The following is a 25,262-nucleotide window of genomic DNA, read 5'->3' on the forward strand; positions in this document are numbered from 1 at the left end:
CATACATCCAAAAAAGGTTTTCTTTAAAATATAAAATATACACCATTTAAAAACAGTTCGATGGAGGAAATTCATTCCAAAAGGTATGCCCATGCTTTTCTGAAGCCCTGGCTAGCCATGGAGGAAGGGACTGGGGGTGAGGCAATAAGAGACCACCATTAGAAGGGCTCAGTGACTCCTGTTTCAATTCCAATAGAGTACAATCAAGGGGGAGGAGGAAGTGTGTAAGATGGGGCAGAGTGGAGAAACATTTCCAGAGTAAGCAACCATCACAAGCAAAAAACCTACAGAAAGTCCATCCTTTAGCAGGCGACAGTCGATGCAGTTGTTTTTCTTGTCAGCTGTCGCCTTTTAAAATCACTCAAGAAAACTCCTGTGGCAAAGAGCCAGAGGCGTTTAGGACTCTCCGTTTAGTTCAAAAAGAGGAAAGGCAAAGGGTGGGTGATGAAGCGTGACAACAAAAATAAACCTCTTCCTCTTAAATCAGTTCAGTTTCCAAATAAATAATATGTCCCCTCCCCTGCCCCACTAAACTTGGCTGAAGATTCATGGCCCAGGTTGGGCACAAGCAAAGCACCCTTCACAGCCTTCGTGGCCAACTGAAGCCTCTCCGGACACTGGGAGAGGACTGTAGCACATGGGAGTTAGGGGATGGGGGAACCAGAGACCACTCTCTGAAGCTCACTTCCCCAGAGGCCCCTCTGCATTTCACTGTAAGCTAGATGTTTCACTTCATATTGGCAACAGCAACTTTGAAAAAAGTGACAAGGGGGTTGTTTTTAAACAATTTCTAGATGATAACTTGTAGGAAAATCAAAAGCAAGCTACTGATTCCCAGCTAATGTACACAACAAAACTTTGCAGAACTTTCCATGTGCTGATGACTTGAAGGAACATAACGCTGGAGGATTTAAAAAAAACTAATGCCAGTTACCAAATATCCCCTTTCTCCATCCTTAAAATCCAGCAACAACTCTATACTTTCAGCCTCATCTGGGATTTTTTCTGGAAATCTAAAAGCCATATGCACACCAAAGAGGTGGATATCTCAGATTTAAGCACAGTTAAAACAGAAATGTAGTATTTCTTCTGGTTTGTTTAGAGATTAGCATATTTAGTAACTATGGGCCCATAGATATTTCGCAACTGAGGTAAATGGGATTGTCTGGGCCAAAACTCCAGAAAGTGGAGTAGAACTCCCTGGGAGCTATGAATACTTGAAGTCAGTATACAGTATCCCAAAATATGCACATTGTACTTTCTAAGTAGAACCATGAGTCTGGCTTGAGGAAGAGGCGGTTCCTAGACAAAGCAACATGGAAAACAAAGGTTGGCCAGCAGAGGTAGCTCTGGTTTTACCCTGCCAAAAAAGAACACCCAGAATTTACTCACCGTGACTGGAATTTGGCAGGTGAAGAGGAGAATGTATTGAGGAGGATGTGGATTCTCATCAGTCCTGGGCAGACACCCCTATGACTGACTCTCTGGTCTTTAGGAAACAAATCTTAGAACTTGACCAACCTGCCTAGAGAAGGGATGCTTCCAAAACAGACTGTAAGATTCAGCAGAGAGGTTTCACTACTGGGCCTTAAAAGTTCAAGGTCCATCCCCTAAGAGCATGGAAGTACATAGATAAGCGGCAACTATCGATCACCAGAGCTGAGAGCAGGGCCAATATAAGCAGTAAGTCCTAACAGCGCTTGCCCTGTAGAACTGAAGGAACACATAAATAGATGAGGATGGACTATTTTGCCCTGGCACTGATGGCATCCGTTAGAGCCAGAGAAGAGAACTAGGAGAGCTATGACTGATCTTCTGTCCCTTTTAGCTTTTACAAACAGCAGCTGAGGAAGGGGGGGTTGGATCCATGCCATAGCACAAGGCAAGTGTGGTAGATTTTACATCTCTCCACAGTACTTTTTTCCTGATTTAAAATCAGGCCCTACAAGGTGCTATTTGTCCCAGTAGGGAAAACAATATATGTTCCCTACCGAGGCAAACCACCTCCACGGAGCCAATTTACACCAGGAAAAGGGAACAAACAGTGGGGGAACCCCTCTCAACCAGCACTATGGTCTCAAAGAAATGGAACCACCACCACCCTGCAAATAATGGCTATTATCTGTAGAAGTTTAGATGTGAGCATGGGAGATGAACCAATATCTTAATTAGTTTGGGGGTGCCCAGTCTCCAATCTGAAGCACGAGTTGGGGGCAAAGTGACCATTAAATTTCATAACATGATGGAAACAAGCCTGCAGAACCAGACCGCATTTGGCTTGGCTTTTACTTTGGGTCTGAAAAATCCCACAACTGCTGCAATCCCTTTAGCGAGTGGGCTGGTAGTGATTCCAACTGCTGCCAAAATACCCCATCACTGCCAACAGACGCCAATGAAAGCCAGAAGCAGGCTTGGGACATTTCAGCTGCTCCAATGCCAAGACATAAAGGCCCTTGTGCTGAACTGGTTCAAAGTGGCATCTGGGTCATTGGGCGTCTGGGTTGGCGAGTCAAGGGAAGAAGCCTGTTGAGCAACCATTAAGGAGGATACCATAAAAAAGGGGGAGGCGACAGCCTCCTAGAAGGCAACTTCTTTGCAAGCAACCAGCAGAGGAAGGGCAGGAAAGGATACTGGTTAGCAAGAAACACGCACACAAACATGCACACACCCAACTATGTTTTCAAGTGCTCGACTGTATGTTTTCAAATGCAACAGTTCACCTGATTGGAACCAGAAGGAGAACCTGCTTGCTGAAGGAGGCACACCAGCTCGGCAGGTTCAAGAAGCACCTGAGCAACCCAAGACGAGAAGACAGATGTCCGACCACATCCGCCGTTCCCCATTCAAAACTGCCAGGAAAAGGGCAGTTTGTAAACACACTTCTCTTCCTACAGAAGGAAGTCACAGTCAGTCCAGACTGCTTATGGGACAGTCAGTCTTCTAGGTGCATACAAGCCCATGAGTTCTCATGATCTCCTCCCAGTCCCTAGACTCTCACAAGTTTTACCTCAGAGCATGACAATCACCATAAAAAATGTTTGGCTTTCGTTGGGGGGATAAAAAAAAAGACCCTGCAGTGTTTGTGCCAAAGGACAGAAACCCAGTGCTGAATTATTTCAGTACTGAGCACTGAATTGCCTAATGGGATATGATCCAGGCTGAGGTGACCACACAATTACCCTGTTCCATAAAGGATGCCCTCACTGTGGAAGTGATGAACCTGCCCTGCTAACTCTGTATTATAGACCTGTATCTTAGAGGAACTCTACAGGCACAGCCAGTTTTTGTCTCCACAAATCTCCAAACACTTCTTCCAGGCATGTCACTACCCCGTCCATCTTCCACCAGAAGGTAGCCTCATCGTTGCCAAGAGGAATCTTTTGTGACCACCAGGGAGGGACCACAGAGGGGAAGGCAGCTTCTTCTGCGCTCCCCCTGGAGGAAAAGGAGCCGCACTCCCTGGAACCGTCAGAGGCACTGTGTGCCACCAGACATGGATAGAGACCAACAAAGAGGCCAGCAAAGAGGGGAAACAATGCAAAAGTCAGTATTGTTACAAAAACACACACGCATCAAATCAGAATTCCTTGCATATAGCCATCTGGGATCCACATCGACTTGTTGGAACCCAAAGAACACCAAAGGAAGAGGTGCTAAAATAAATAAAAGGAATAGCAACTGTCCGTCTATACTGACACTTTGCCCGGGGTTCCTGTTGCAGGTATCTGTCTCCCAAGGGCTCATCTCTACTTATCCTGCACCTGCCAGATGGGTTCAGATGTGAGGCTGTTCTCTCTCTCCCCCAGCAAAGTGTCAAGACTATGTGGGAAAAGAACACGAAGCCCTCAGCCCCACACACAGCGTCTCCTACTGGTGGGGATTAGAATGGAGAATTCATGCCCAGCTTGGTTTCAAACTGCAGTTTCTGCCTCTTCTGGTAACGCACTCGAACCCTGGAGAGACAGGAAGAAGCGATCATCAAATAAAGGAAGAAGCAAGAGCAGAAATTAAGAGCAGCCTTGCTTGATCAGATCAAGATTAACAAAACAAAAACAAAAAAGTTGCCCGCCATCATTGGGTGTGTTCTGGGGTGCATCCACAGTTCACACACATGGAGAGATACCACAGAATTTAAATTTGTGATTTTAAAACATTCCACAGAACCTTCTGCAGCTCTCAGATGTTCCATAGCAGATACGTTGATGGGCATTATCCGAAGAAGGAAAGTTTAAAGAACTCTGTCCTGCTTCAACAGCCTCACAAACCCACTGCATACTGCAGAAGATGTTTGGCCTCCGGAGTGCCTCATCTTTAAAAACAAAAACCTTCCAGCCACTATGGCCATAGAGGAATGTGCACAGATGAGATCCGCCTAGACAGGAAACGTCAGCTGCCACAGGATGGAACTCCACTGGCCTTGCAGCCTCAGCTTTCTCCCGAGCTCTCATTTCCTGCCCCCTAAGAATGCTCCTTCCCCTCTTCTTCTCATCTACCACCCTAGTTTTTACCAAAATATTTGTTACTTTTTCAGAAGCAAAGTTATACTTGACCACTGATTCAGATTATTGGGATAGCTTTTCACAAAGGCAGGATTGGGGGGGGGGTGTTTCCTTGGCACAACAGATCTGCACTTCTTATATTTCGGAACACAATGTCCTGTGCTGACATTAAGATAGCAGATACTTGCTTTGTTGAGGCAAAGAGCAGGGAGCTGAAGCTCCTTTCTCTACAAACTTGCACACAGGAGGACACTTTTACTAAGAGTCAGCTTTCCTGAAAGCAATTCTTGATTTACTGAAAAGAAAAACCTCTCTGCTGTGCCCCTGTGGGATTCCATAGCTCTGCAACCATGGATACTTTCATCAATATTTGACACCTGCCAAAACTGGAAGGAAAAAAAAGATGTCGTCTTTGGCTGCAGAACAGGAAGCCTTCGCTGTCCTTTTGCATCATCTCCGCCAATTGTCCTCTACATTTAGAAATGCCCTCAACATTTCCCCCACATTTCAGGTCTTCTTTAGAGTAAATATATTCAAATTCTGAGGTATCAGAACCCGTAGTTCAGACAAAATAAATCATATGGATTATTTTAATTTACAGAACCCTGGCTGGAATCCTTTTTATGCAAAAATAATGCAACGATGTATCATCTCTTCCCTACATATGACTGCTAGGCTAAATATTCTCATCCTTTCAAAGTCTGCCTAGGAAGGAGACCTGGATGACCTGACTAACCCGATCTCATCAGATCTTGGAAGCGCCGGTTAGTACTGGGATGGGAGACCACCAAGGAAGTCCAGGGTTGCTACCCAGAGGCAGGCACTGACAAACCACCTCTGTTCATCTCTTGCCTTGAAAACCCTACGGAATCACCCTAAGTGGGTTACAGATTGACACTACTTTCCACCACCACCAGGGAGGGGACAGCGCATATCTTTCCGCTGAAATGGTTAAGAATGGTAGCGCCATGTCCAGAGGCAAATTTGGACCAGCAAGTGCAGAGCACCAACAAGAAGGGAGGGGGATCGCTTCTGTGATGATCCTGACTCTGCCTGGCACAGCTACTGAGATCTCATAGTGCCCGAACACCATCTGAGATGTTTGCAAAGCAGTTTGTCTTGGGTGCATTTCCTTGTCTGTTAAGTGATAGGCAAAAAGTGAAGGGAAAGCATCAAGAAAGCTATCAAATTACAATCTGGTTCTTACCATAATTTAAGTTATAACTTGCTTGTTCAACTCAGTGGCTCAACAGGAGACAGGTGGCCAGAGAACCTGGACTTCAGGAGGCTAATCAATCTTGGATTCTTTGAAATGCCCAAATGAAGGACTCACAGAACATGCGAGTCATTCTTGAGCCCTGCTTGGTATCACCACCCAAGCCGAACTGTCCAAGTAACCCTTTGTCTCACGTTTTTTAATTCTATCTTTGTTTGCTTCTTGTTTGCTTGTAACAAAAACTCTTATTTAATGAGTTCTGTCTGAGGGTATCAGTATTGCACTCAAATTGTACACAAGCTCTGCCTAGATGGACTGATTATGCGGTCAATGCCGTTTCAAGTCCGGCCTATGTCTTGCCTTGTGTTCCATCTTGAGTTCAGACCTCTTTGCAGGTGGTTCTGACGCACATCTCGAAGCTGTTGAGGATGATGCATGAGACCGGCGCCATTGGGGCTCGGAACTCTGAATGGACAGAACCAATTGTATCGAGGCTGAAGGGGAGAACTTTGAGGGATGCTCCGGAGCCAGGGTTGGCTTTGATGGGGCATCGGATGACAGGAGGGATTTCTCCCTTTAACTTCAAGGCATGGTCACTCCTGGCCTTGGGAGTAAACCTCTGATAGGCTTTGCATGCTGATATGATATAGGCCTCGCCCAAAGAGGACAAAGACCATGATCATCCATCTGGGTCATCCTTGCACTTTTTAAAGAAGCTATGATAGCAAAATTATGAGTCTGGCCATCTGCTGCACAGTGTGTGTGTGGGGCTGTGAGAATGCACTCACGGCGGGAGAAGGAGTTTGGACCAGCTGGTATTGTACCGAAACAAACTAAACTCACTAGAGCCTTCTTATTTTCTACGACTACCTGTAAAAAAAAATAATAATAATCCAGGTGGTGGAAGCAGACCGAACAGAGAATTAGAGGTCTCGGCTTCTCCCCCCACTCCCTCCTGGAACTAAATAGAGATCAAACAAGACACACAATTAGACAAAGGCTTTTTGATATGGAAAGTCAGAAGGTGTGTTCGGATTCTCCAGCTTTTTTGGCTCCTGTCAGAAACAGATATACTCAACACCAGCAGAATATCTATCATTCATAGAGCTGAACAAGCAAAGGAGAGCTTTCACACCAGTGAGATGCTCCGCCTTACCTTCAGCGATTTTACAAGGCAGATTTAAGAAGCTTCCAATAACAGAATGGGTGTGCCCTTGTAAGTCGGGGGAATTGGAGTCTATAAGAGCATGTTTTGCTCAGGTGCTCCTTCTACGAGGAAGCTCGTTGTAAACTCGTCATTCCCCTGCTCAGCCAAATCACAGTCAGCTCAGATGAAGGGAGAATTAAGAGTCTCCTCTGAGAAGGGAAAGCCCAGATGGCAAAACAGGTAGCCAAATTTTGTGAAATAACATATAAAGTTCGACCCTCAATGTTGGGCAACTGCAATTTGATAAATCATAATGTGGTCAATTTTAGTCTATTATAAATTATTTGGAAATTTTAATTAGGAATGTTGGTGGTAAAGAAGAAACTGAGGGAAAGGGGTGCAGCTGCACCGGAGCACGTAACCATTTAGGCCGGAACAGTTCAGAACAGCTCCAATGCGAAGTGGTTTTTAGCTGTATAAATCTCTCTGGCAGCAGTCTTGCTCATGTGGAGTCCCAATGTGGGACCGCTCAGAAGACCAAAAATGAACTTTTTTTTGGGGGGGGGGGTTTCTTCTGCTTTCATGTCAGCTTTAAAGTATCAATATGAAGACAGAAGAAGTGGCTCATGAAGATGTATCCTATAAGAAACTACACCAAAGGCTGGCATAGTTTTGGCTCAAGAGAACATATTGTTGGTGGGTCAGTGGCAGTTCAAATCCTAATTCACCCACACACTTATTAAGGAGGACTTAAGGCAAGCCACTCATTCTCTCTTAGACACCCCCCACCCCATCATTACAGGGGTAATGATTACTGAGGTAATGTATGCGAAGTCCTATGAGAACTCTGGAAAATAATTATATAAAGTTCTTGGGCCTTCTTACAATATACAATGCTAGCAAGGCTCACTGCCCACCGATGTAGCTTCATACCTGATTTCGTGGAGTTTGACAGTCTCATTGATGACCACAACAAGAACGAGGGAGAGCAAACCCAGCAACCACGAGGCCATGGGGACGGCATCCATTTTGTAGGCCACAGGAGACTCAAGGTTTACCCAGAGATTCAGGTCCAGGAGGGTCTGGACAACCTGGCCCAGCAACCTGCCCCACAGAAAGCAAGACTCAGACTTGGGAATGGCTTGGCTTCTCACAGGAAGACATCCAAGACCTCTGTCCCAGCACCCTTCCCACATTGGGCACCCTCTTGACATCAGAAACCAAAGTGGAATCTGCTGGGGGGGGGGAGGGATCGCCTAAGGCAGTGGTCGGCAAACAGCGGCTCCCGAGCCACATGCGGCTCTTTGGCCCCTTGAGTGCGGCTCTGGGGGTTGGCGCTGGGGTTGGGGTTGGTCCTGATGGCCCGGGGAGCCCAGGTGGGAGGGCGACCCGGGACAGAGGGTTATTGGCCATTTATGAATGGGAGATTTTGCCTTGGATCAGCCACTCAGATGCACATTTTCCCCAGCCAAATTCTCCAAACTCTGCATGAGGGGTTATTGGCCATTTATGAATGAGACGTTTTGCCTTGGATTTGCCACTCAGATGCACATTTTCCCCATCCAGATTCTCAAAACTCAACAATAAGCCCCCCTGCAGAGTTTTGAGAATGCAGATGGGGAAAATGTACACCTAGAGAGCGGCAAAACCTCCCGTGCATGAATGGTTGTTAAAAGGCATTGAGGAAAGGGGGGGATGAATTATCTAAGTCAGCGTGTGTATTATTAAGTTTATTAAGTTAATAAACAGTGTACCTACCTATATAGTTTAAGTTTAAGAAATTTGGCTCTCAAAAGAAATCTCAATCATTCTACTGTTGATATTTGGCTCTGTTGACTAATGAGTTTGCCGACCACTGGCCTAAAGCAGTAAACATGTGGGCACAAATGGGCAGGATCCCCTGGTTGCAAAATTAAGGTCAGTATCCAGAGGAAGGAGAGCAAAGCCAGAGAGGTATAAGGCAAGTTCTGAGGCAGTTATGAAAGGAGACATCTGAAGCCAGAGGAAGACAGACAGGGCAGCGCTAAAGAATGGCTGCGGACTGAGATGCCTGGAAGAAAAAGGGTCAATGAGAGAAAAAAAGAAAGAAGGGTGAATGCGGGGGGGAGCACTGTCTGGTACGGAGCAAGGAAATGGACTGGCAAGACTGAAGAGATCCAGCACCAGCTCTTCTGAAGAACCAGAAGACCGTACTCACACAACCACCACTGTCAGTGTCCACCAGATGTTCGTGAAAGGGCTTTTCTTCCACAGTGGCTTGGTCCGATGGACATGGGTGACAGATATAAACACTGCGAAGGAAAAATAATTACTGTGCTATAATCGGCAGCTACCTACAAGGGGCTTTTAATGCCACTGTGTAGACAGAATGGTGACCCCTGGTTCTCAAGGAATGCCCAAGACAACAGATATCAGTGTTGTCCTACTATACTTTCAGCTCCAAAGCTCAGAGCTACTTTCCAAACACAGGATTGAGCAGCAGCAGCAGAGCCTCACGGCCTCTTGCTACACTACCGAAGTCACACCCACTCAACTGTTCCTGTTGTTTTCTACGCACTTAACCTAGAAACACTGTTGGGACAAATCAGGTACCCCATTTCTACTTTTTTCGTAGAATTCAGAGAATGGTGGCTCTAAAACTTTTTCCTCTTAGGACACTGCCACCTGTGCAATAATAAACAATGTTCCCAAAGCACAGCCACTTACCACTTATTGTTTACTTGCTATTAAAAAAGCACTTGGGTAGAACGCCCCCCCCCCCAAATCTATGCATTTTTGCCCTGGAGATATTTTTGATTAAGAAAACAGTGATTGAGGAAGGTGTTTTTAAGTGTTCTGGACAGATACAACCCTTCATGACAACCACAACACAAAAACTTTGTAGGACATTTTTACTGCCAGATACCCAGGGAATTTGGTTTGAGATGGCAATATAGTCCTAAATGCAGCATGTGTCATTTTTTCAGAGGACAGACTGAATATTAAAGTGACAGGTTAGGTTAGTTTGGTGTTTATCTCCCTGGAACAGGTCCATGATTAGTTTCTATTACTACATTGACAAACAATTAAAGGAGGCATGTTGTTTTACAGTTGCCCTAAGGAATTAAATTTACAAGGCAATTAACAGCCATTAGTGTATTTAACTGCAGTGCTCTTGCACAAGGCTCATTTATATCAAAGGAATTGAAACTGGAGGACTTTCTGGCAAGCTCTGGCCTATAGAACTTAGCTGGAAAGTGACCAGTAAAGGCTACTGATAGCCTTAAGGACACAATTTCACGTACAAATGTGACTCAGCAAGTGGTAGACGATAAGCAGGGGGTAACACCTGAAGTCATGGGATTTCCTCATTGCAAGAGGAGACTTGGGCATAAGCCATTAAGAAGGATTGGTGAAGAGAACATGGTTGTTTCCGCAACTGGCATATTTTAAAAGACTGCCAAGTATGCTGGACAGGTAAAACAATGTGTTGCATTAGTTATTCTCCCATGTGGCAAGCTTTGCCTGACAATATCTGTGTCAGGGCCAAATTTCATTTGACATTGGTGCTCCATGAATGCAGCTCCAGATATGTACTTCAGCCTTTTAAAAAAAAGCAATCACTGGTTGTGCATTTGTGCAGAAAAAACATGGTGTGGGGGGAGGGAGGGTAACTCTTCATTCCCTGGTGCCATTGTCCTGTCTGCAAATGCCCCCCCCCACTGCTGCTTTAAGACTCGATAGAGGAAAAAGAGACAGGTACCCATACTGTGCTGCTGGAAACGGGGTATTCCAGACAGGGAAAAGCCAAAAACATCTCTCCCTGTGCACCGTGGCCCTGATCCATATGGGAGGCTCCTCGTGACTAATTTTTAGGCAAATTAGATGTTTGGAATTCCAGTCAGGAGCACATTGAGTTCAGCCCCACATATGTGCAAGGGCCAATCCTAACCATCTAGGTGTTTTATGTAAACAAGTCATCAGTTTCTCGCTATATATATAAAACCAGTATCTAATTTGTATCCTACCCTTTCATCAAAGAGCTCGGTGTGGCATATATGGCTCATCCTCCTCCATTTTATGTTCACAACACCCCTGTGAGGTATTAGAAAAGAGCAAGAATCCAGTAGCACCTTAAAGACTAACAAAATTTCTGAAGAAGTGAGTTGTGGATCATGAAAGCTCCTACCCTGCCAGCAATTTTGTCAGTCTTAAGGTGCTACTGGACTCTTGCTCTTTTCTACTGACAAACATGGCTACCCATCGTGACCTGTGAAGTAGGTTAGGCTGAAAAAGAACTGGGCCAATCTCAACCAGTGAGCTTCCAGGATGAGTGGGAATCTAAACCTGACTCTCTCTAGTCTTAGTCAAGCACTCAAACTGCTCTACCACACCAACTCCTGTGAGGCATTTTTGCCCAACACAATGAGCAATAAAGAACAGAAATCGCTTACCAGTATGTAAGACAATCATTCCAGCAGTGAGTTTCTGAGACAGAAGAAGAATGTTGGAAAATGATCCAAACCAATCAGGAGCTCCTTCCTCATGACTGGAAGAATTAAAAAAGAAAAGAAAAAAAGCACAGGGCATTCCACTGGGCAAGTTCAAAAAATACAGGATGATTCCCATCTGGACAGGGAATGTAAAAGGAGCTCGTGAGCTATTATCAAGCTCTAGAATTCTGCCAAAGGGCTTTCTTGTGGTGGTGAAACAGAACTTGGAAGCTTGTACACTCCCCCTGCCATTTATTTATTTAGAAGATGTACCATGCAATCCTGAAGGGGGGCGGGCTGAAGTGCCTTAGGAGCTGGTGTAACCCTGCGCTGGCGTCGGTGCCACTTTGCGCCTTGATAAAGTGATGCGGGGGGGGCTGGTGTAGCCCCATGAAAATCCGTGGAGGAGTTTCACGGGTTTCCATTTTTAAATGCTTTATTTTGTGCATTCTCTGGCCGGGAAGCCTCTGAGGTGATGGTGCAGCTCTGCCGCTCCCAGCCGTTGACTGACTACTCCCCTTGAGGGACGAGCTGCCCGATCCTGCCTTCCAGCCCCATTAGGGCCACCAAGGCAGCTGCGAGTGAAACAAGCAACTCTGTGGCAGTCTTGCATAGATCCTTCACTGTACAATCCTCCCCCCGCCCCACCCCCCGCAACAACTGGGAGTGGAGAGAGGTGGCTGTATGCAGTCAGTGACTTTATCCAGTAGATGCCCACAAGAGCTACACAAATCTATTGCAGCAATGGATAAAGAGGGTGGGGAAAGGACAGAAGCGGAGTGACTAAGTCTATAGCATGCCAGGGCTTGGGACCTGTGTTGCCGTGAGTGTCCTGCAATTGGACAAAAATTACTTCTCATGAAAAATCTGAACATTTCAGAGTGTTTTTCCCCCAAAGGAAAACAAATCTGTAGACCTTATTGCTGAAGAAAAACTTAGATTCTTCTAAAAGATTAGAAACCTTCATTAGAGACATCAACTAAACATTTTTCAATCCCCTTAGGGTGTGTTTTAATAGCAGCTACTACCTATTTTTAAATGTGATTCATGTATTTTATTGCAAGCCACCTTGAGCATTTATTTTTAAACATAAAGGTGGTAGAGTTTTACGGATACCACAGACTGCCCAAAAGACAAATCAGTGGGTACTAGATCAAATCAAAACTGAACTCTCCCCAGGAGCTAGAGTTACTAAACTGAGGCTATAGTTCTTTGGTCACATTTTGAGAAGACAAAGAGTCACTGGAACAGACAATCATGTTAGGAAAAGTTGAAGGCAGCAGGAAAAGAGGAAGACCCAACATGAGATGGATTGACTCAATAAAGGAAGTCATGGCCCTCAGTCTGCAAGTCCTGAGCAAGGCTGTTAATGATAGGACATTTTTGGAGGTCACTAATTCACAATGGTGCCATAAGTTGGAAGCGGCACTTAATACACACACACACACAAATCTTCACATAAATTTTAAAAACTGAGAGGAACTAGATTAAGCTTTCACACATACAACACCAAAAAATGGCATTCCGCAACACCTAGCACTTCTACCTCAATCCTTGGTGGTGGTAGGAAAATATTGGAACAAGCCAAAAATCAATAAATGTTAAAATCCAAATGTGCAAATCCAAATTACAGTGTATGTGGGGGGGGGAGGGGTAAATTGAAGTTTACAGATTGCTTCCACTTGAAAGGAGACGAGAACTAGGAAGACCTCAGGTGGTGGAGGAGGAAGAGGAAGAGTTGGTTTTATATGCCAACTTTCTCTACCTTTTAAGGAGATTCAAACCGGCTTATGGTCTCCTTCCCGTCCCCTCCCCACAACAGACACCTTATGAGGTAGGTGAGGCTGAGAGAGCTCTAGCAGAGCTGTGATTAGCCCAAGGTCACCCAGCTGGCTTCATGTGGAGGGGTGGGGAAACCAACCCAGTTCACCAGATTAGAGTCCGCCGTTCATGTGGAGGAGTGGGGAATGAAACCCGGTTCTCCAGATCAGAGTCAACCACTCCAAACCACTGCTCTTAACTACTACACCATGCTGGCTCCCAGGGTTGAGCACCTACCCCTCTTAGTCTGGATATGCAGTCTAAGGCCCTTCATGAACAGCACTAGCAGAACCAACACCAGCCTAGGACAACCTTCAAACTCATCACCTGCTTGAGGTGTACCAAGGGTCTGTTATGTATCTTTGTTTGAATTGTACGTTTTGTGCATGTTTGTTATGTGAGTCGTTTCCAAGTGTTGGGAGAAAATGAAGGCGGGGGAAATACTTAAATAATAAAATGTGCATGGCTTACTTATTTAAATCACAAAAACTTAGGAACTCTGGTACAGAAGGAGACTATGATTGTTTCTTACCTGTTCAACATGACTGAGGTGCAGCCTGTGACATTGAAGGCAGAGGAGTTGAAGTTTGCACAGTAGTCTTGCAACATATAGCCAAAGCAAGCCAAGCAGGAGCAGATGGTGAGGCTGAATTTCAGTAGAAAGCAGAACAGGTAGTAGTGCTGGGTCTATGAACATTACCAAGAATATCACAGTTACGTACAGAATTGGAGGGAATAACTTTGCTCCCCCCCCAGCACTTGTCCGGGGCCCCCACACTCCACACTTCTAGCGAAGATGGCCTGTATACATGTAGCACTATCACATGCCAGAAGTAGCCTTTCTCAGGCCTGACCCATAGGCCCAAACTAGAGGTCGTGAGATATGCGGTTCCTGCTGACCCGCATCTCTAACCCCAATCTCTCCAGGTTATCCATTTGGAATCCTCATACCAGTCCTGAGGGGAAAACAGCTTCTGCCTGCACTCCTCTCTTCCTCTCACAGCATAAGCTATTTTGTCTGGGGAAGTGTCTGAGAATAGTAAAGCTAAAGCCCTCCCTCGGGATAAGCGTTTTTACCCCAGATACACCCTATCTCCCTGACAACTAGCCCAGCTTAAGGGAAAGTACGCATTTCCCCCTTCTCTGTCTTCCCCCTCACCCAGAACTTGCACTGGTTGTTTTTTTTAAAGCCTCCTGAGAAGGAAAGCAGGCCACAAAGCATCCAGACAAAGAGAGAAGGAAGGAAGCCCACTGGCTCGCCTTCTGCTGTTATAGATGCTGCTACAGAACAAGAGAGATTCACAACTTTGCCCAGCGATCAGGGAACAAAAGCTGAGAAAACCTGGTCCCTTTTCAGTTACCCAGCATACTCTCCTAATGCGACTGTTGCTTCAGGCTTGCTGACCACTCCAGGAACTCTCTCCAGAGGGAGGGAGAGAGAGGGAGAGAGAGAGAGAGAGAGATGCCCAGCCCTTGCACATTCAGAGTCTTCCCGATGCTGTTATAACCCATTCTTTGATCTCCCTGGGTCAAATCGTCCTCATCTCCATGCATAATCCAAAGCACAGAAGAGTAGAGTTGGGGGGGGTGATGTTTTTCTCACAGTAAGCACTACAGTCAATTACAAAGCAGCGTTTTAAGGGGGCGGGGACTCTGAGGTGTCCTGATTGTTACTGCTTTACTCTGGAAACCCCAGGACTTTCTCCAGGACGAAAAACAACATGCATAGCATTTTTACGATTCAGGACAGAAAAGTGTGGGTGAAGAGAGCATCAAACCCCAGGTAAAACTTTCATGCATAAAAGACCAGGGAGAGGGTTCTTATGCAGAAGCCTTTGACAAGCATGAGCATGCTCGTATATCTGGCAATACTGAATGTCTAGCAAAAGACAACATGTGAAGCGTCAGTCCAAATTAGACATTATGAGGGTTGTCTAGCTGCCACTGAGTCATGTTTCCAAGCTGCCTCATCCAGTCAACAGTAGTAAAACGTGGTGCATGAGTGAAATCATTGTGCTCTGAGTGTTCCCACCTCCTTCAAGAGACTATGAAATGGAGCAGGGAAAACGAGCACGATGGCATCATGTCACCCATCACCTTTTACTAGATGTTACCAGGGAGGTGCAGGTCAGGACAGAGATCAGTGGCTTGTGCCCATTGCCCTTATAATTTAATTTGACCTCTGTTGCATGGCCAGAGAGTTAAACATATGGAGAAATCTCTAGCTGTGTAAATAACAGGGTTCTGAGTTTTCTCGAACAGCACATCCTGAAGAATCTACACATCTCCCTACACAGCAATTATAACCAAGCTCAGCTTGTCTGCACTGTGTGAAAGCAACCTGCTAACTTACACAGAGTTCCTTCCTACAGAGGCATAGAGGAAAGTCCTACCTCAGTTTGCAGCAAAGAATACCAACAACTTCCCATTTTCCAGCCAAGAGCTGAGCTAACTGTCTTGCTGCACACAGCAGGAGGTGGTAGACCATAACTGCTGTCCCGAAGGCTAAAGGCTCAAAGCCAGTAGGCTAAAGATTTGGTTGTGAAAGAAAATGTGCATGAGCTCTTGACTCTGTCCCATGATGCTATCTTAGTAACAGGTGCCCCACTTGTGTGCCTGGCAAGAAACTGACACCATTGTGACACTACTGCTTACCTTTTTAGGAATGGAGGTCAGATTCTTCCCAGTCGCCACAGACATGATGGAACTATGAGGGGGTTTGCCCAGGAGGGAAATACTTGAAGAAATAAAGCTAAAGTTAGCTCGCAAGGCAGTAATTCTAGAACATAATCATAAAGCTGACAGGCTGCTTGGATTGTCAATGAAAAAAAACCAACTTTGCTTCTAGAAATTACCTCAGCCCCCCATCTGAGAGACAGACCTTCCCACACAATTCCTTCCTGCACTGCTCCACCTTGCCTCTCTCCACACTCACCAGGTACAATTCCTGGCACCTCCGGTTTAGAGGCAGAGAAAAGAATGAGGCAGTCGGTGATGTGAAAGACCTCCCACCTGAGACTCTGGGCAGCTGCTGCCAGTCAGAGTAGACAGGCAACACTGACCTTGATAGACCAATAGGCCCACTCAGTATAGGTCAGCTTCATATACTAATGTGGGCAAGCAAGCTTAACACAGAAAGTACAGTTGATTCAAGAAAAAGATGAATTGGGATTAGGGCTACAGAGTTGGGAACTACTTATCCTAACAGCGCCATCCTAAACAGAGTTCCACCTTCCCAAGCCCACTGGCTTCAATGGATTTCAAAGGGTGTACTACTTTTTAGGATTGGATTTAAGAGGTCTATCTTATCTCGCTTATTTTTGGCCTCTGGAAGATCCATAAAAGCTGTTTTATTCCAAAGAGAATTTGTTGACAGTTGACTCCCTGACATAGTGGATTATTTTTCTACTCTTAATTTTATTGTTGCTTTTTCAATTGTTTTACTAGTTTTTATGATTTTTCTAACTATTACAGTTGCAGTTTTGCTAGCTGATACATCTTGGGAATTTTTGTATCATTTTATTTCAGTTTTAAAATTTACTTGAGGCATCTTCAAAGCTGTTTTAATAGAAAGGCAGAAGAACGGCCTCTGCAATAAATAATCTTGTTTGCTAATTTAACAGAACCTTAAACCTGGAATACCTCAACACATCAAGGTTCACTCCCAACCCACCTTTTATTCAAAAAGGTGTATCAAATTGTGCATATAGAGAAGTGCAAATGGGCATGATCAGTTTTAATTAAGAAAATATACATATTTTAAAAATCAAGCTTGAAATTCCAGGAAGAGGAATATCTAGGAAACACAGGGTTATAATTAAAAGGACAACAAGGAACAAATGAAGGCTGGCTTAGATGCAACTTTGGAAATCAAAGGAGGGCTGGAATTAGTTTGTAGTGGTCAAGGGGAAGAGTTTTATCGTATTTACCACTGCCTGCAAGCATTAGGCTCCTATCCCTACTTCATACCTCTCAGTTTTCCCCCAACATATCAGTCCTTGCAAAAATATGTAGAATATTACACTTAAGCATTAAGCCAAGTTCTCCTTCAAGCATAAGCAGTTCAGACTATCTCCCAGTCATTTTCTTAATTTTACAGGAGAACATAACATAACAAAATAGTAGACCAGTGATTTCAATCACGGTGCCCATGGGTTCCATGGCACCTGCCGAAGTATTCCTTGGTGCCCACTGGCTTCTCGTTTAAAGCACCTCTTTCCCAAAGCAAAGAGCCAATCTTGGCTTTACTCCACCTCACTGGAGCAGGAGATGCTTCAAAGGAGCCCAGGATGAATTTCCTTTGTACAGAAAGCATTCATTTCGAAACATGTGCCTCCACCATAGGAGGATGCTTGGCTTGGAGCAGTCTAACCATCTTGTGAAACCTCCCAACATTTTGTCACTGGATCTTGACCCCTACGGCAGCCATTTTGTTGTGACACCCATTAACTGTTGTCAAAATTCCCACAGGCTCAACAAGGCTAGAGAGCCCTGTAGTAGACAGACTCTCTTTAAAAATTCTTTAAAATTGCTGGAGTCGTGTACTTCAGAATCAGACTCAATGGGTAACTTGTGAAAATTTTAGCATTATAATTCTCAAATGGAGAGCTGCTCAAAATTATTCTTCAGGGCAGCAACTCCACACAGAGACTGTAATATGCACCTCTGCGCATGAATTGGCTTTCTTGTATGGAGAGTCTTCAAGGGTAGAAACTCTCACGGCAAGGCCGATCCTCATGGGCTCCCGTGCATCATGGCCTCCACCACAAGGAAATGACTCCAGCAGCCTCCCACATAGCGGCTGTGACATGAAAACTGGGTCTTCAGTTTCCCTTGTGGGAAGCTCAAGCATCTCTGCACAGACCCTGAGTTGAACATGCTCATGAAACACTGGGAGAAGCTTGCTCACCTTAGCAGCGGGTAGCAGAAGCAGGAGAGCCACAGGATGTCCGTGGTACTGAGAATGGGGGGCAGCTGCACCAGGCAAGAGAGGAACTGAGCAAACACAGAAAAAGGCATGATTAGCAGCAGGACCAGAAGACCAAGCAGTTCCCTGCCCATCTTCTAGGGATAGACTGGCAGCTAAGAAACCAAGGGGCAAATTGGCAGCTGCTGCTATGCTCAGAATATATCGTTTCAGATGAACTACATAAGAACATAAGAAAAACTATGCTGGATCAGACCAAGGCCCAACAAGTCCAGCAGTCTGTTCACACAGTGGCCAACCAGGTGCCTCTAGGAAGCCCACACACAAGACGACTGCAGCAACATTGTCCAGCCTGTGTTCCACCACACCCAAAATAATAGGCATGCTCCTCTGATACTAGAGAGAATAGGCATGCATCATGGCTAGTATCCATTTTGACTAGTAGCCATGAATACTCCTCTCCTCCATGAAGATGTCCACTCCCCTCTTAAAGCCTTTCAAGGTTTAGCCGTCACCATATCCCGGGGCATGGAGTTCCACAATTTAACTATGCATTGAGTGAAGAAATACTTCCTTATTTAATTCAATTCCTTAATTCATGCCTGGTCTGATTCTTGGAGGGAGAAAATACTTTAAAGAAAGCCCTATCTTCATCCTGTATAAGGACTGCAGCCTCCAGCTTTTCCATGTAATGGAGGACCGGGAGGCCTCAAAATAACCAGGTCATCAGTCTAGGAGAAGTTTGAGCTGAAATCAAATTGGGCTACAGTGCAGTCACTTCCACTCATTTCTGACAATGGCTTTTCCTTCCTTTTTTTTGAAGAAATAGTCTAGCCCTCTGGAGTTGCACACATGACCAGGAACTCTTCTCGAAAAGTAAGTGTGAGGGCAGTTTCTGCTAAAGGTGTGTGTGTGTGTATTAAACCTCACCGAAGATGGTGCTAAGTGAGTCTTCCAAGAGTCAGGAACAAGAAGGTCTGCTTTCTGCATAGCTCCCTGCCTCCACCTCCACCTGCTGTTGCCCTGATGGTGAGCTGTGTTTTCTGCCTCTCCAGGCCCAGCTTTTTAAAAAAAAACTTGTGGAAATCAGTCAGGGGGGGGAAAGGGGGTGAAAACAAGTATGCTTTGCTTTCAACACCCAATTTATTCCAAAAACCAGAAATTGGGGGCTACAGATTAAGAAGAGAATTCAAATCCTGCTGTCATTCCTTTCGGATTCTAACTAGGATAACTGCAGCCTACCAGGACACAATGGTAACTAATACTCCTGACATGCATTGAGTTCAGCGCTGTCCTGGGGTAGGTGACAAGGGGAGGGAGCGTGTCAGACTTCCCCTTCCTCTCCACTTCCTGAAGCTATTCAGATCAACTCACCTGGATGATGACTAGAGCCAGCTGACACTGCAGGAGGAAGAGGAAGCACTTGCGGATGCCATAGGTTGCATGTCGGGCCTGGAAGGAAGGACACGTGATGGGGATGGGCTGCTAAAGGAGAGCCCATGAGAAGCCCTAATACCTACAGCATGCGGACGCTTCTGCCGGGACACATGTATGACTAGGCAATCACATTCAATTTGCTGAGGGCCAGCTGGTGCTTTACTGATCCATCTAAAAATATAAGAGTTTGTCAACAGTTGTACAAATCAGGAATTCACCCACACCCCCAGCAAGCTGACAAACTCCCTGACCCCGCTCCCAGAGGACTGTAGTTCCAGCCTATTAAAGGCCAAAAAGAGAAGAGCCCTTTTCATACCAAAACAGGGTTAACCGCAGGACACTCAACACCAGCTCTGCTCAGGGAATGCCAATCAACTCACCAGGGCAGAGTTGGAGCACTCTGCCTAGGGAAGGCAATGGGGAATCAGGCTGGACATCCACCCCCCTCCCCGGCTTCTTAGTAGGGGGAAGGGAGTCCTTAACATAGACACGCTTGATTGTGTTTGTGGGAGCTCAGCCACTCAAAGAGCAAAGAAGAGGCCAGCGAACCCAGAAACCCTCATATCACAGCAGAAGAAATAGGTGGAGTAGGCGAGGCCTAGGAAGGGCCCAAGAGGCGGGCTGCCAGACATGCCTCCAGACCTCCTTGAAAGATTACTACTCTGCACTTTCTCAAGGCGGTGTTGGTAGGGTTGCCAACCTCCAGGTACTAGTTGGAGACCTCCTGTTATTACAACTGATCTCCAGCCAATAGAGATCAGTTCCCCTGGAGAAAATGGCCGCTTTGGCAACTGGACTCTATGGCATTGAAGCCCCTCCCCAAACCCCGCCCTCCTCAGGCTCCACCCCAAAAACCTCCCGCTGGTGGCGAAGAGGGACCTGGCAACCCTAGGTATTGGAAACATCCACTGCAGCAGTCTGTTGGATTCTGCTTGTCCCTTTACAACTCTCAGGACAGGAACAATTAGCTGGTGCGATAAAGATATTCTATCCTTCTACAGTCTGGGAGAGCTGCTCTTTCCCTTCTGTCACTCAGCACTGGCATCCACCCACGGCCCTACAGCGCATAGTTCCCAGGGGACTGACTGGAGTGCTTCTAATCCAAGCCCCGCTTGGGAGAAGGGGTTTCAGAAGGTTTGAAACAGGAATGGGCAGCAGCTTATCTAAGCAAGCTTTGTGCAAAAGATCAGCAGAGATTCAGAGATGGTGGCTGTAGAAACTAAATCAAGAGTTTCTATCCCCCCGAATCAAGTTCCACTCCTTATTGCCAGCTTTCAGGCCATATTGGTATGGCTGTTCTCACTGCAAGGCAGCTAGCCATCACAGGTGGTCGCCACAACCATCTTACAATCACCCCACAGAAAAAGGGGCTCACCTGCTCTATGAGCCGGATGATCCCAATCGTTTCCTCGGGATAAATGGACAGGGAGCAGGACAAGCTGTTCAGCTGGCCAGACAGCTGAAGCGGCGTCAGCTCATCGGAAACACGGGCCATGTTTGTGCTGGTGGCGTAACCAAACGTCTCCCAGGAACAGCGGGAAGGATAAAGAGGATCCAGGGCTACGCTGCACAGACAACAGAACCAAGGTCAGAGGGAAGTACACCTGAATGGAGGGGCAAGCCAGGACGTGTGGCTGGGGACACAAAATACAAAGGTATTCGAAACACCTAAACACGGTTGAGGATTTTGCGGTCTGCGGGCCAGTTATGGTCCACAGGCTTCCTTCCCAAGTATCCTCAGCAAGACAATCTGATCCATATTCTGCTCCTGCGTGGAATATTTTTTTCCTTCCGTCAGCAGCAAACAGAGATCTACCCTTTCAGGACTGAGGCATGCAGCCTAACCCCCTGTATTTTACCCCTCCATGCCCAACAGAGCTCACAGTGAAATGCACAAACAGAAGACTGCGGACCAGGCCTGCCTCCTCACTGATCCAACGGTACGCATGCCGGGACTTATTTGAGAGTGGCCCCCTCGGCAGCTACTGCCATGGAATCTTCAAACCGCTTTAAAAATACCAACTCCTGTATTTATAAAGCAAAAACAGTTTGGAGATCTGGTGGATGAGGTGCCTGATCTCAGGACTGCCAATTCCTGCAGTGACTGACCTGCTTTTCTCCCCGTGCTTCTCAGCACTTTTCCATACTCTCGCTTTGCCAGACGAGCGAGCATAAATATTTATACCCTGATTTCAGCTGGGGGGGGCGGGGTTCTCACGCCACCTCAGTGGTTTATTCAAGGCCACCCCACAGCAAGTCCAAGAGCTGATCTGGGTATTGTAAAAAAAGTTGCACTTTACGCATCTTTTTTTCAAACACCACATGGTTCGTGATCGTTAATCGTGTGTGTGTGTTAAGTGCCACCAAGTCGATTCCAACTCATGGCAACCGTATGAATCAATGTCCTCCAAAACATCCTGTCTTTAACAGCCTTGCTCAGGTCTTGCCAATTGAGGGCCATGGCTTCCTTTATAGAGTCAATCCATCTATAGTTGGGTCTTCCTCTTTTCCTGCTGCCTTCAACTTTTCCTAGCGTTATTGTTTTTTCCAGTGACTCAGTTTCTTCATTTTAGCTTCTAGGGTCAGTTCAAGCTTGATTTGATCTATAACCCACTGATTGGTTTTTGGGTTTTTTAGCAGTCCACGGTATCTGTAAAGAGTGTTAAATCTTTGTCTTCATGTGAAGTGTGCTTCCAAGGGAAAACAGGAGCGATCCTGTCTCAAGACAGCCTTTTGCATATATATCCAATGGAAGTGAAGACGCTGAAGTGCAAGGAATTACAAAGACAGGCGAGATAAATGTCCACCTCCAGTAAATCAATGGATTGAGGGCCTTAGAATTCTATCAATATTTGAATGCAGGATATATAGACAACAATTGTGTACGGACTTGCGTATGGACACTGCGTCTTATACACAGAAAAATACGATTTGTGTAATCTGCCACCACTGTTATATTTTTGTCTCTACTTTATGTACCTTTAAAAAAAAATCATTCTATTTAGTTGCTGGATTTTGAGGGGGGTTTCCCTTGTTCTTTTTTTCTGTTCTTTTTGAAATAAAAAACAACAACCACCCAAAGACAGTCTGGAGCCACGTCTCCCTCCGAGCCAGAGAGCCAGCGCCTGCACCCTGGCACGCCTCACCTGATGTCACTCTGGAGGAAGAGGCAGTTGTTGCGCAGGTTGGCTGAGCTGCCCAGGCAGCAGGTTACCTCCCCATATTCCTGCATGATCTTGATCATCTCACACATGGCTGCAAGAGACCAGGAGAAAGAGGACTTACTCAACAGACCTTCTCAAGTTTTCCTTCTTCGAGGTCCCTCCACCCAAAAGCCAAGCATCTCTGTGCAGGGGAAAAACCCTGAGACCCAAGAAAGACTCCTGACCTCTTACTTACTTTCTGGGGTACAATCTGTAAACAGAGGAACAAGCAAAGGCACATTGTCGATGTTCTGCAGGTGGGGCCTCACCTGGTGGATTCCCCGTGGAAGTTTGGCCTGAAGTGAAAGAAGGGTTGTTAAACCAATAAACCAGACATAGTTTAGGACCAAGGTGGGCAACAAAACCCTAATCCTACAGGCTGCAGCGGATAGAGTGATCAGGCTGAGCAGGAGTGCCTTGTCTTAGAAGACGACACAAAGCGACTCTTGCTGGAACGTACCGCTTTGCATTTAGCCACTGGCAATGCATCTGAACCAGGGCTGGATTAACCATTAAGCAAAATAAGCACGTGCTTAAGGCATCAAGGGAAGGGGGGGCACCACAGACATTTTCCATTGCCGGATTTACCATGGACCATATGGTGCAAAACTGCAAATGGTGCAGCTGAACCAGGGTCCACAAAAAGGGGCCTCCACAATAAATGAAAAAAATTACATACATACAATGACTAAAAAAACCTGAACACCACAATTTTTACTCTTATGCTTCAAAAAACAACAACATAAGGATGAAGAAAAAGTGGGATCTGAGAATAATCACACTAGGCTCCATATAGATATAGATATAGATCTATATCAGCACTTTAATTATCTCTATCTATCTATATCTATATATCAGCACTGTAATTATATATAAATAATTTAATATTAATTGATTTTTTTACATATATATGGGGGCACCAAAATCTTTTAAGTGCTTAGGGCCTCTTAAGGTCTTAATACGGCCCTGATCTGAACAGATCTCGTCTCCCCCTTCTAGATGTCAGCTGTGGGCCTTCCTTATTCTAGGAGCTGCAGTGGATAAGTGGGGCCATATATAAGGCTGCAATGCTTTTTAACAAAAACAATAACAAATAATTGTATAATACTAACAGCGACACATTCTCTGCACAAAACTGTCTGTGAGATGATGTACAACCAATACAGAAGGGAAATATTCATCCAGGCAGATGACAGGGTAAAATCGCAATGAAGGGTCAAACACCTTTATCCTTTTTTCTAAGACAAATAAAGGAAGTCAGCTTGGAAGCAAGAAACTGAATGCTTCCAAGACATTTTCCTGTATGAAGGCTTAGGTATCAACAGAAGCCTTATTATGTGTGTCCCCAGTTTCATGGACTCGGTAGGTGTGACCCAGACAAGGCCTTTTCAACAGTGGCTCCCAGGGTATGGAGTTCATCCTCACAGAAGCCCTCCTTAAACCAGTGTTTTTAAATTTCCCATGTTTCTTTTGGAACCCCCTTTAGTGGCATTCTTAACTTTTTTTGGCACCTTTGTTTCTCCAGCGTGAGGGTTTTTAGAAGGTTTAACACTGTACTGTTCCTGATCCCTGTTCTGACTTTAATCTGCTGTTTTTGTAATTGCTGTAATCTTCTATCTCTGGGTTTGTTGCCATTTTTATAAGCTGTCTGTTATTTAATGTGTTGTAAACTGCCTTGTAGATATTAATTTGAATAGGGAGGGTGATAATTAAATCAGCAAATAAACCATCTACATCACTGGTTCCCAACCAGGGGTCCATGGACCCCCAGGGGTCCGCGAGAACTAAATTAAGGTCCGCGAAACAAAGTTATAAACCCATAATAAATTAATATTTTCAATTAAAAGTTCTCTATTATAAAAATATATTCAAATATTATTCTAAGTTTAATGTTTAACTAACAGTTATGATTAAAGTTTATTTTCAAATTCTCTGAATTTTTATTTTGAACCTTGGGGTCCCTGCACCGAACAAAAAAGTCCTAGTGGTCCCTGGTCAAAAAAAGGTTGGGAACCACTGATCTACATGAACACATGAAGCTGCCTTATACTGACTCAGACCCTTGGTCCATCAAAGTCAGTATTGTCTACTCAGACTGGCAGCGGCTCTCCAGGGTCTCAGGCTGAGGTCTTTTCACATCACCTACTTGCCTAGTCCCTTTAACTGGAGATGCCAGGGATTGAACCTGGGACCTTCTGCATGCCAAGCAGATGCTCTACCACTGAGCCACGGCCCCTCCCCTAAAGAGAGATCAGGAAAAAACAATATTGTTTCGCTCCAAGATTCCCCACCCCCAGCCCACATAAACACTCCTCTTTCCTTTGGTATAACTGGGTAGGTGGCCTAGTGGAACTATTGACCTCCATTACCTCTTCTTAGGAAGCATCAGCAATAGTCACAGCTGGGATAACAAACACAATGAGCTGTTGCTGAAGCCCCTTAAGCATTTTATTTTCATAACTGGAATCCTCCCTAATTTGTGGAGCTTTGTTTCTACGACTGAGGTAACTGGCAGCTAATAACCAAGGTCAAGAGCACCC

General features: G+C 45.4%; 1 protein-coding gene across 4 annotated transcripts in view; it reads right to left on the reverse strand.

Moving 5' to 3' along the window:
• Positions 1 to 3,781: 3,781 nt before the first annotated feature.
• Positions 3,782 to 25,262, reverse strand: part of TMEM94 (transmembrane protein 94) — a 92,681-nt gene continuing 71,200 nt past the window's right edge. For all 4 annotated transcript variants that reach the window (XM_056857570.1, XM_056857578.1, XM_056857552.1 and 1 more), the window contains 11 exons: positions 22,919 to 23,018; positions 22,666 to 22,774; positions 20,895 to 21,084; positions 19,457 to 19,534; positions 18,065 to 18,150; positions 15,811 to 15,892; positions 13,688 to 13,842; positions 11,296 to 11,390; positions 9,060 to 9,153; positions 7,796 to 7,966; positions 3,782 to 3,953 (listed from right to left, as the gene is read on the reverse strand). In XM_056857570.1, coding sequence (XP_056713548.1) covers positions 3,881 to 3,953; positions 7,796 to 7,966; positions 9,060 to 9,153; positions 11,296 to 11,390; positions 13,688 to 13,842; positions 15,811 to 15,892; positions 18,065 to 18,150; positions 19,457 to 19,534; positions 20,895 to 21,084; positions 22,666 to 22,774; positions 22,919 to 23,018 — 1,233 coding nt within the window. In that variant the 3' untranslated portion in view covers positions 3,782 to 3,880. The remainder of the gene's footprint in view (positions 3,954 to 7,795; positions 7,967 to 9,059; positions 9,154 to 11,295; positions 11,391 to 13,687; positions 13,843 to 15,810; positions 15,893 to 18,064; positions 18,151 to 19,456; positions 19,535 to 20,894; positions 21,085 to 22,665; positions 22,775 to 22,918; positions 23,019 to 25,262) is intronic.

This window comes from Euleptes europaea, chromosome 1 (genome assembly GCF_029931775.1).
Source record: "Euleptes europaea isolate rEulEur1 chromosome 1, rEulEur1.hap1, whole genome shotgun sequence".
NCBI lineage: Eukaryota > Metazoa > Chordata > Lepidosauria > Squamata > Sphaerodactylidae > Euleptes > Euleptes europaea.